Source organism: Adiantum capillus-veneris, chromosome 6, assembly GCF_014529385.1.
Source record: "Adiantum capillus-veneris isolate H3 chromosome 6, ASM1452938v2, whole genome shotgun sequence".
Taxonomy (NCBI): domain Eukaryota; kingdom Viridiplantae; phylum Streptophyta; class Polypodiopsida; order Polypodiales; family Pteridaceae; genus Adiantum; species Adiantum capillus-veneris.
In genome coordinates this window covers 91570414-91582585 of record NC_140936.1, presented here as the reverse complement: position 1 = coordinate 91582585, position 12172 = coordinate 91570414, and the positions used below count along the sequence as shown (strand labels likewise).

Below are 12172 nucleotides of genomic sequence, written 5' to 3'. Positions count from 1 at the left end.
AATATGTTGCTCCAACAAGTGTGGAAGTTGCTGCAATCATGCCTGGTCAGGGTGAAGAGAGCAACATTGGCCATCGTGATATTGTGTTGAATCTTTTGGGTGGTGGTCTAAAACGAATCTCAAATTGCCATAGGTCATACATGCCTCTATTATATGTGTTGCTATTTCCAAATGGTGAAGAAGGTTGGAATCCTTACATACCCCAAGTGAACAGAGCGGAAGTAAGCAGAGAGCGAGTAAATGGAACTACAAAGTATATTTCTTCAAGTATAGATTGCAAATTAGAGATGACACGACACAATGTCTTTTACGTGATGGTAGGCTACTGCAACAATATATTGTTGATGCATATAGTTGTATGGAGGATTTGAGGCTTTTGTGGGTTCGTAATCATCAAAGTGAACTTTGCAGTGAGGTGTATCAAGGCTTGACAGATATGGTTGGAGCAAGAGATGGAACAAGGGATGATAGAGAACTTTTATTGGGTGCTAATGTTGGAAGAAGGGTTGTATTGCCTTCTTCGTATGTTGGTGGCCCTCGCTATATGCACCAGTTGTACCAGGATGCCATGGAAATTGTACACAAGAGAGGAAAACCTGATATCTTCATTACATTCACATGCAATCCTGGATGGAAGGAGATACAGGATGCATTACTGCCTGGACAAACATCCAATGATCGTCCTGATCTTACTGCCCGTGTTTTCTACCACAAGTTCAAGGATTTGATGGGCTTGCTAATTAAGAGAGCTATTTTTGGTAAGGTCATTGGACACATTTCTGTGATTGAGGTCCAAAAGAGAGGCCTTCCTCATGCTCACATTCTATTGATACTTGCATCTGAGCATAAGCCAACAGAGACATTGCATTATGATAAGATTGTGTGTGCGGAGCTTCTTGATAAAGTAATGTTTCCACAGTTGTATGATGTTATCAGTCGGTGTAATGTGCATGGCCCGTGTGGAAAATTGAATAAGAATGCTCCATTTATGAAAGATGGGAAGTGCAGGTTTAAATATCCTCGAAGCTTCAGTGCATCGACTACTGTAGCTAGGGATGGATACCCAACGTACATGAGGAGGGATGATGGAAATTACGTTGTTTGTAATGAAGTGCAAATGAGTAATAAATGGATTGTTCCATACAATCCATTTTTTCAATAAGGTACAATGCACATATCAATGTGGAGGTTTGCTCCACTATATCCACTGTGAAATATCTCTACAAGTATGTGTATAAGGGACATGACAGGGCCACTGTTGTTCTACAAGATAGTGAACGGCTTCTAAATGAAGTTACAAACTATCTTAATTCTTGATATGTATCAGCATCTGAGGCTATCTGGCGTATACTTGGGTTTCACATGCATCAAGAGAAACTTGACATACAACGGCTCCAAGTTCATTTGCCTCATCAAAATCAAGTCATCTTTAGCGACAGAGCGACTGTACAGAGTGTGGTGGAGGGAGATGTTAACAAAAAGACAACGCTCATTGAGTGGTTTGTTGCAAATCAACAATATCCAGAGGCCAACGATTTGTTGTACATAGACTTCCCAACAAAGTGGGTTTGGAAGCCAGCAAGTAGAACATGGACTCAAAGACAGATTGGTGACATGATTGGAAGAATGTACCACATTGTTCCCAATGCTGGAGATTTGTACTATTTGCGTATGTTACTTAACATGTGCAAAGGATGTAAGTCTTTTGAGGATATTAGAACCTTCAATGGACGAGTATATGACACATTTAAAGAAACATGTAATGCACGAGGATTACTGCAAGTCGATGATGAATGGTTTCTTTGTTTGGAAGAAGCTTCTTTTCAACAAACAAGGCAACAATTGCACTTACTGTTTGTAGTCATTTTGGTTTTTGTGAACCAATACATCCTGGTGCATTGTGGAATCGCTTTTGTAAGGAGATTTTTGAGGACCATGTATATCATATGAGGGTTCGCACAAATGATGCGAATATCTGTGAACATTTGGTACAGAACCAAGCTTTGTCAAACTTAGAGACAATGCTTCAACACTATGGAAAGAGGCTCTCGGATTATTGTGGAATGCCCCAGGTGGATCACACCTTGAAAGTTATGAGTGAGCATGGAGTGCTTGCTGAAGAGTTCATGTATAACAGAGAGGAACAAAGAGTATTGTCTGCTCGAATGGAATCATCTTTCAATGGTGGGAAAAGGGAAGCTTACAATCGGGTTTTACAAGCAACTTGCATGAGCAGAGGGACTGTTTTTTTCTTGGATGGGCCAGGTGGAACGGGAAAGAATTATCTCTACAATGCTTTGCTCTCTCGGATACGCGGAGAGTCCAAAGTTTCTTTGGCATGTGCATCGTCCGGGATTGCAGCACAGCTTCTCGACAACGGAAGGACTGCACACTCTAGATTTAGGATCCCTATTGATATAACTTCTGAGTCCACATAAAACATCAAAGTAAACAGCTAGCTTGCTGAGCTGTTGTGAATGAGTTCACTGATCATATGGGATGAAGCCCCCATGGCTCATAGACATGCTTTTGAGGCTCTTGATAAGACACTAAAAGATGTCATGAAAATTGACATGTTGTTTGGTGGAAAGGTTCTCCTCCTTGGTGGTGATTTCAGACAGATATTACCTGTTGTGCGCAAAGGGGGAAGAGAAGACATTGTTAATGCATATTTGTGCCACTCATACATTTGGCAATGTACGAAAATCATGCATCTAACACAGAATATGTGAGTGGTTAATTGTTTAAGTAATGTTATTGAAAGAGAGTTTGTGCAATGGACACTTGATATTGGTAATGGCAATGTTTGTGATGGGGACATACTTGATAATGTGGCCCTACCGGCTTGCATGATGCTACCACAAAATAATTTGCGACCGTTGGTTGCTTGCGTATATAGAGACCTTGAAACACAGACTTGCCATGCATCTTTTTTCAAGGATAGAGCAATTTTGGCTCCACGGAACAAGGAGGTGGATACTATAAACAATTTAGGCTTGCAGCAATTTCTTGGTACTTATTAAGGAATATGTCAGTGCGGACTTAGTGTGTGAATCAAATTGTGATAGCATTTTATTCACAAGTGAGTTTGTAGATAGTTTAGATCTTGGGAGAGGCTTTCCACTGTATGTTTTACAATTGAAACAAAATGCTCCAGTTATGCTGCTTCGCAATTTGGATCCAAGAAGTGGTCTTTGTAATGGGACACACTTGATTTGTAAGCAATTCCACAGCAAAGTGATTGAAGCAGAAATCATTACACGGTCACATGCAGGAAATGCGGTGTTCATTCCAAGGATTGATTTTCTCATGGGATCTAGAGAAGGTCTCCCTTTTGATCTGAGACGCCGCCAATTTTCCCTACGTTGTGCTTTTGGGATGACAATCAACAAGGCGCAAGGCCAAACATTGGGAGTTCTTGGATTGTATCTCCCAACACCTGTTTTCACCCATGGTCAACTATATGTGGCAATGTCTCGCATGAGATCCTCTTCTGCCATCAAGGTTGTGGTTGGTGATAGTCACTTAACAAGCATTAGTAGACACATTAGGAGATTTCAGAGGTCTTTTGGAGGGCCTTTTGGAAGAGAGACGAAAATAAACTCCTCCAATGAGAGAAGACCCTACGTTACGTAGAAAAATAGATTGATATTAACAAAAATATAAAAGGTGTCCCTCTCCTCATTTAAAAATCTAGTGGTCCTTGAAAACCATCACTCTCTTTCATTTAATACGAGCACCTTTTTCAGAAGGTAGATGCGGTGCATTTGATACGGCTTACGTCATCACTAGAACTCAAAAAGTTACAAAACTATCAAGTGGTGGAAGATTTTGAAACTTTTGATACTGTCAATGCATCCGGAACGCCCAAATATCCTAGAAATGAATGTCCAATTGCCTCGCTCCGACATCCAAAGAGGCAAAGAATGTCATAGGGGGCATTCCAAAATTTTGGAATGCCTCCTTGCGCGCCGTTAGTAAAAAGCCCCTTTTTTCCCTCTTTTAGGGAGCTTTTTGAGAGGAAAATGTCAAAAAACCTCTAAAAAGGGGCTTTCCTGAAAGATAATTGTCCAAAAATCACTAAAAGGAGCTTTGTACTAACGGCGCGCAGAGGGGCATTCTAGAATTTTAGAGTGCCTCCTCGCGCGCCTTAAGTAAAAAGCCCATTTTTTGGGATTTTTTGATATTTTTTGCCTCTCCGGATGTCGGAATGAGACAAGTAGACTTCGTTTTTAGGGTCTTTTGGCGTTCCGGATGCATTGGTGGTGTCAAAAGCCTCAAAATCTATCACTCTTTGACAGTTTGTGACTTTTCAACTTTCAGTGATGACGTAAGCTGCATTGAATGCGTTGCACCTGCCTTCTGAAAAAGACGCTCGCATTAAATAAAAAAGTGATCGTTTTCAAGGACGATTGGGAATATAAATCTACTTTTTAGAGTGTTTGGTTGTCCTTTTGGACGTACTCACAAGGTGCAAGTGCATTTTAAAAAAAGTTTCTAGAGAGAGAAATACAATTTCTTACAAGGCCCTCCAAATGACCTCCGAAATTTTCTAAGATCAAAGAACATACACTTCTAACATTGTCTACAAAGAGGTGTTGCAATTGACCTGTGCCCTGCCACCCCCTTGCCATGGGGTTTAATGTGGCTGGATATGTTTCATCCAATAAAAAAGCACGGTGACTCTCGTAACTATTTCTTTGTCATTTACAAGCTTAGTATCTTCTTACGAAACATGGTGTAGCCTCAAGCAAGGTATATTCGCTGAAACAATTGACTAAGATTTATTAGTGTTGAGAGATTTATGCTTCATGTGCTTTTTCATGAATTTCTAATCCTTTATGTATATGTATATGTATGAATGAAGATGGATCCTAAGGCCTCTGTGACTTACACACTAGGGAGACGACCTCGACACGTCCGAGGTAAAATATTGTATATGTGTGTTTGTGACATTTCGATACTTTAAAGAATTTAAATCTCACAGTCAATGATTATGTATTAGATCCACCATTATGGAGGGGTCCAATCACAGCCATGCAGGTGATTCATCTACTCGAGGACTTGGATGTAGCAAGGTAACAATGTTGATGTTGATATAGTAAAGTAATAGCCGCTTTTGTGTATCAAAATAACTGTCTATACTAATAGCTTTTTGTTTGGCTATAGATCACAATATTACCCATAATTTTTAATGGTGGGTATATATCATGCTTCATATGATCCGAGCTTACTGTGCTACATTCAAGTTGCTATTCAGAGAGGATTGAGAGCACGTGTCACCATTGCAGAGTTAGGCAGAACCCGTCCAATTAATGCTATGTTTGCTCAGAATCTTAGTCTCGGTGCTTGGTTCCTACGTGTTTTTGTGTTAGGATCTCTTCCTCCAGTGATTGGTAGATGTGTTTTACATCGTGGGCCATGGGTGGTTCGATACCGCAGTAGGGCATGTCGTAGACTACGCTTTTGAGCGTATAAATCTTAAGTCTCTACGCATGTTTTTTTTTTTGACATGGGAAATATCACTTACTATATATATGTTAGTGCAAATTTAGTTTGAAAATATGTTGTGATGACTTTTGTTTAGGTTGTTGCATAAAGGTTTTCATGTTGTCCATCTTATAAATTTCAAACACACACAGTACCGCTCTCTCTCTCTCTCTCTCATCAAGCATGAGAGAGAGAGAGAGAGAGAGAGAGAGAGAGAGGAGAGAGAGAGAGAGAGAATCCATCCAGTATCACTTACTATATATATGTTAGTGCAAATTTATTTTGAAAATATGTTGTGATGACTTTTGTTTAGGTTGTTGCATAAAGGTTTTCATGTTTTCCATCTTATAAATTTCAAACACACACAGTACCGCTCTCTCTCTCTCTCATCAAGCATGAGAGAGAGAGACAGAGAGAGGAGAGAGAGAGAGCTCTGTCTCTCTCTGTCTAGCTAGACAACAAAGAGAGAGAGAGAGAGAGAGAGAGAGAGAGAGAGAGAGAGAGAGAGAGAGAATCCATCCAGTATGTAGACAAAGGAACATGCTAAAAAAAAACCAAGGTTTAGTGTAATCCCACCTACAAAATTTGAGATTTACCTCTACATTTTAAATTTGAAAGAGTGCCCTATAGCCCTGATGATTGCGAGAGAGAGAGGGAGAGAGAGAGAGGGGCACCAGAAGAGGGCGGCTATACTAGATAGTCGGACAACACTACAGCTTAAGGGTAAGAGGGGCCATGCCGCCGCCTAAGCTCTGCACTATTTTTGATAGATGGGGAGAGAGGGAATCTCTCCAAATGCAATCACGTACACTTTGTGCTTGAGGAGCTTCTTATCGGGGATGTCATCTCTTGGGATGCATTGATTGAGAGATATGCCCAAGTTGGACAAGCCCAAGAAGCTCTGGGATGTTTTCGGCGAATGCGAAGCAAGGGTGTTTCTCAAGATGAAATCACATATGCTCTCAACTCGAAGGCAAGAGTCGGGGTTAGGAAGCTCTGCACTGTTTTCGATAGATGGGGAGAGAGGGCATCTCTCCAAATGCAATCACGTAGACTTGCACCTTGAAGGAATGTGGCATTACACAAGATGCTGATATAGGCAAAAGAATTTACGATTATATACTTGTTAGTCAGGGGTCATTGAAAGAAAATGTCGTGCTTGACACTACCTTGATCAGAACGGTGTCTCTCATACGCATTCACATAGCACCGCCGGAGGCGACGCCGTTGCACTAGTGCACGATAATAGATGCATGTGGTTTCAAAGATATTTCTTTGATGGAAAAATACATGGTCTCGACAACTGTTCAAGACATCTTTCATGTTGACTAAGGTGTCTTGGAGCTTCCTATGAGAGGAGTCTTCCCTAAGTATCTTCTACACTATTAATGATAATTGACTTATTTAGATTATATATAGATCTATAGCTTTGTTTTCCATTATGGACTCATAAGTGCTTGTTGATGCCGTGGCTCTATGTGACAAGGGCTTGTATTGTATTTTTTTTCTTCTAATACGCTTCTCACATATTGTGAGTGTTGCTATTGAACAAACAAGTGATAAAATCACTAGGCCTGCCCTTCAAGAAAAATTTGATGCAACACACAATATTTAGGGATAGTAGTCAATAGCTTTGTATGCAATTGTGTCGCAAGTGACCAACTGCACAATACACATCTAATAGCGTGCATTTAATTGTAAGACACCAAACACTGAATATGCGCCTAACTTATGTGGCACCCACATTGAGGGAGAGTGATAGTTATGAGCTACCCCTTCCTCCGCCTAATGAATGCAAGAAATAAGTGTGCAACTAGATCTTCCTTATTCTTGATCAACCCACTCCCCCCCATAAGTGTGTATGCGAGAAAAGTGATTGTCGAAGTTCACATTATTTCCATCTTTCGAGTACCTCCTCAAGTGTGAGACTACGTAAGTAATCTATTGCAACTTAAACTACTCTCACGAGATGACAAAATTCCAATATATAAAAATAGAAGCGTCAGAGCCTAGAGAGAGAGAGAGAGAGAGAGAGAGAGAGAGAGAGAGAGCGAGCTCCCCTATAGCTACTTCTTTGTGCGATTTCCTTAATCAAAACAAGGTTTGCATGGTGCGGCAAGTAGAAGAGAGGACATTTGCCCATCCTTTTAGTGACACAAGAGAGAAAAGCAATGATGTCCTCTTGGCTTTTAAGAGATCCAAGGTGATGCAACTTCTTGGTGCTGCCACCGGTTTGAGTGAGCGCCACCAAATTGATGAGGTACTCGATGCCACAATACTCTATCTCAATCTTCCTCTAATCCCCGTAGCAACTCCTTTTGCCAGTTGATTTGTCGAGGTTCTCGAATGCCCTCACTTGCAGGCCCAATCCCTTCCCTTCTGACTCCTCTGGTCATGACTCACCTCCTCCTCCTCCTCCCCAACTCTACCTATAGCATGGTTCACTTTGCAAATCAAAGGTAAATCAAACCCTAGCAGATCTATAGGTATAGAGAGAGAGAGAGAGAGAGAGAGAGAGAGAGAGAGAGAGAGAGAGAGAGAGAGAGAGAGACTCTACTAACGCGTTAGATCTTACACTGAGGATGCGTTGGATCTTTCTCAATTACAAAACCTTTGACTCAATTGGAAAATACCCCCTCATTTGACTGAGGATAATTGCCTCCGCACATGCATTATCTTCCTGCAAGCAATCCACCGCATTGAGCACCATTGGTGATATCGTTGACATTGCTTGTCCATGCACCTTTTGGCCCCATCCACTCACATATTGGGGTCATGACAAGTTGTCATGCACTGAATCAAGATCAAGGATTGCATGGTGAAGATACCTGGCAAGCTATCGTGAAGAATCTGTGTGTGTGTGTGTGCGTGCGCGCGCGCACGCCTCTCTCACATGCAATACATTGCAAGACTAATTGGTAAACCTAAAGGCACCATAATGCCACAACTAATCAAATCAACTTATAATCGTTTCTCTCGCTCAGAATAGCAAAAGAAAAGAGGAATTTTAGTACTCATAATGGTCAATGTAGGCATCTCATGGCCTCTCATACTCAATACATTGCAAGCCTAATTGCTAAACCCGAAGGCACTAGAATGCCACAACTAATTAAATCAACTTATAATCGTTTCTCTTGCTTAGAATAGCAAAAGAAAGGAGGAATCGTAGTACTCATAAAGGTCAATGTAGGCATCTCATGGGATAAGCTTGCCTGCATAGCCGGAGAGAGAGAGAGAGAGAGAGAGAGAGAGAGAGAGAGAGAGAGAGAGACTGTTCATAGGATGGCTCCTCAGTATGTCAAGTTTTTTGGGTCTTTGACACGTGCCTTTGACAAAACGGTGATGCTATACTTGAGGGTGAGGCTGTGATCTGATAGTGTGTCATATCTAGCTCAAGCTGATGATCTAACTTGTACAACATGAGCATGGGCTTCTTGGGGGGTAGGTGCTCTCATGGCATGCAGTAGGAGAGCCGAATCGTGAGTGGTCTTGTGTCCCAAGAATGGTTGGAGCGGGAAAATTGCGAGACATGCATGCATGATCACACCACTCCAACGTGTTCAAGACGAGAAACTGGGCACTGCATGGTGTAGCCTAGTAATCAGTGATAAGCACGATGTACCATATAGAGAGAGAGAGAGAGAGAGAGAGAGAGAGAGAGAGAGAACAAAGAGCGAGAAAGTTTTTTCCAATCATCAACCAATACAAAAATGAGTGACTGCTTTCTATTTTCATCGACCAATCAAAAAATCTTACATTTAAAAAAAACACCACAAGTTTTCATTAGCAAAAAGGGAAACCGTCACTAAGGGGGTAGGCCAAAAAGATTCATAGTTCACAAAAACCTCTATCCATGTTTTGGAAAAGGGTATCCATAAATTATTTCAATCAAATTGATACAACCCCTGGTTCAAGTGATAGTTCATGTAGCCATCTTCTTTCTTGCATGACATATATGCATATGCACATGTATGCAACCACCCCCCCCCCCCCCCCCCCCCCCCGCCCCCCAAACCACCACACACACACCTTCCAAAAATACTTATAGCACATGAGTTGAAGAGGTATTTATAAAACCCTTCTACACACACACCCACCATTGAATACCCCTTTCTTTCATAAACATGGAGTTTTTTGTTTTGCAAAACTCACTCAATTGAGTGAGTCGATTGAATTAATCACCAAAAAGCAGTACATCAGGTCCATGCTCAAAACACAACCATGGATTCAAAAGTAATTTCATGAGTAGAGAAAGGCACACAGTACCACCTGCATACATCACCAACATATTGGGTTTTAAGGAGGCCGAATCTTGATACAAAGCCAGACAAAACAACTATCACTAGGTACACATAGATCCCAAACTGCATACCATAATCCGCAGAAGGGTAGAGTCGATACCTCCATCACCTCGAGTGTAAAGCCTAGCTAGCCGAAGAGAAGAAACATCCAGACAACAATTGAAACCATCACCGCCATACATACAGGCTATTAGGGGATCCCACCTCGCAAAAGGATGATGCCCGATGCCACCATGGGAGAAGTCTCTGCCATAGGATGCTCACCATGTTGGAAGCATGGAATAGAACCTACTCATGCAATACAGCTACCACCCGAATAGACCGTACTGAGGGTAGCACCCACGAGAAGCCACAAGACATATTCCACCTGTAGATTGGTAAAAGTCAACTTTTGGCCCAAAGAAAACACTACACCCGCCACCCAAAACCACTACAAAGCTCCACACCATGATCCCAAGACCTCCGACAACACAACATCAACGGCCCTTTTGCAAGATTTCACTGGCCCTGCACACTTGATATGCACTTCGAAGGGTATTAGCCCTTGCAGTAGGCCGTGAACTGCCTCCTCCCCGCAAAGGGTCGTAGCCCTCGCACACAACTCTCCCAAGGGCTAGGAGGCTCTCCCCTCACCTTGACATAGTTGAATTTCCTTGTTGAAGCACACAAGGTTCCCTTGGGGCCTTAGGTTCCAAAAATCATAGCTGTGATCCAAAGTCGCCCTGCCGCAAGTTCTCTAGAGCTGCCCCCCCCCCCCCCCCCCCCCCCCCCCCCCCCCCCCCCCCCCCCCCCCCCTTTTCTTTCATAAACCTCTAGTTTTTTTAAAACTTTCATTTTCAAACCCTCTTGTACATGTAATTCTATAGCTTTTTGAGCTATGAAAACGCCCTTGGGGTGAGTAGACATGCTACACTTACATAGTTTGAGGTAAATCCCCTGAGTCTTATTAGGTCTAGAGTTCAAGATTGTTGGGACTGATTGTTGACCAAGTGTGGAAGATTGGTTTTCCCAGTATATTCTTGAGCATGAGGTCTTTGAGGTATCAAAAGATTTGTTTATATGATGTTAAAAGTCCTCCTTCTCTGCTGTCCTCTTCTTGTTCTCCTCTCTCTCTCTCTCTCTCTCTCTCTCTCTCTCTCCATCCAATGTTTTTGGAAGCACATTCCTTTAGAGCAGTTTCAAGCTAACTAATTCTGTTCAAAACTTTTCAAGTCTATATTCAAATATTTATCTGGAATATAACACTATAACAACCTTCCAAGGCACATGTGGGTAGTGTCTATATCACTTTCGTTAAATATTTGAAGGCACTTGTTATACAGTTAACTTCAAGAGTATCATTCTTTAGGCACAATAATTTGATTACCACGTGTACAACGAGAGGCTTTAGAGAAATTAGCCAAAGGGAAACTCATCTGGGATTTTTGGCTTTCCAGATTGGACCTACCTTTCGATGTGAAGCATTAAAATCTCTTTAATATTTAGTTTTGCAAAAGGTCCCTTCGTTTCGTATCCTTTCATTACTTGATTTTCTTTCCATTTTCGAAGAAAAAGTCGTTTTCTTTTGTAGTATGAAGGTTTCGCCAGCCAAAATACTTTCTATAGAAAAAGGTTGCTGTTGGAAAGGAACAGATCAACTCGCTCTCCAATTTAACCAGAGTAGGATAGAAAAATTACTGATTAGCAATGCCTTAGAATGGCTTAATAGGTGGTATCTATCAAACTGTGAATCCAAGTTCGAGTGGAAAGCTGAGCAGTGGCTTGTGAACAAGAAGTTTGTGAACCCGCAAACGAAGGATGTGTACCTCACTCTTATGGCATCAAAGCATTGGTTATCCCGGCTTAACAAGCAATGAGGCAAAAACTGGCAAGAGTCAAGAAGGGAGACGGTTGTAAAAAACATATGGAGCCCTCAATGGGACCATGGGATGAAGGTTTTCTTATGGAAGGTACTATGGGGAGCCATGTTGATTGGTGTGAAGGTTCTTGCCAGGGAAATTGGTCTAGATAGATGCTCGCAATGCACGATGGCTTGTGAAGATCTCCCGCACAATTTCAAGAAGTGCCCGATGATATGTGGTATTGTAGGGAAGATGTGCAAATGGGTCCAAATGACCTGGAAAATAGGATTCTTCAAGAACGATCTCTTCTTGGAAGAGAAGGTGTTTAAGAGCCACCCCTACTCATTGCAACACAAGTTGTGAGGTATTGTGACTTCAAACACATTTGAAAGACAAGGAACTCTCGGATCTTCCCCATGGAAATAGCTAAGTTCACGGTGATAGTCCAAGAAGGCAGGATAACGATCATTGCTATTGGAAAACAAAGGAACTCTGAGGAGTGAACAAGACCCTGGACGCCACAATGACGGACTTGCATAG

General features: G+C 41.8%; 2 protein-coding genes across 2 annotated transcripts in view; both read left to right on the top strand.

The window, feature by feature from the left end:
- Window positions 1-1162, top strand: part of LOC147455885 (uncharacterized) — a 1196-nt gene extending 34 nt beyond the window's left edge. The window contains exons 1-2 of the mRNA XM_086513776.1: window positions 1-253; window positions 412-1162. The exon at window positions 1-253 is cut by the window's left edge and continues 34 nt beyond it. Of these exons, the coding sequence (XP_086369902.1) occupies window positions 1-253; window positions 412-1162 (1004 nt within the window). The remainder of the gene's footprint in view (window positions 254-411) is intronic.
- A 784-nt stretch (window positions 1163-1946) lies between these two features.
- On the top strand, window positions 1947-2438 carry LOC147455884 (uncharacterized). The gene has a single exon (XM_086513775.1). It carries the CDS (start codon window positions 1947-1949, stop codon window positions 2436-2438), a length of 492 nt encoding a protein of 163 aa, XP_086369901.1.
- Window positions 2439-12172: the final 9734 nt, after the last annotated feature.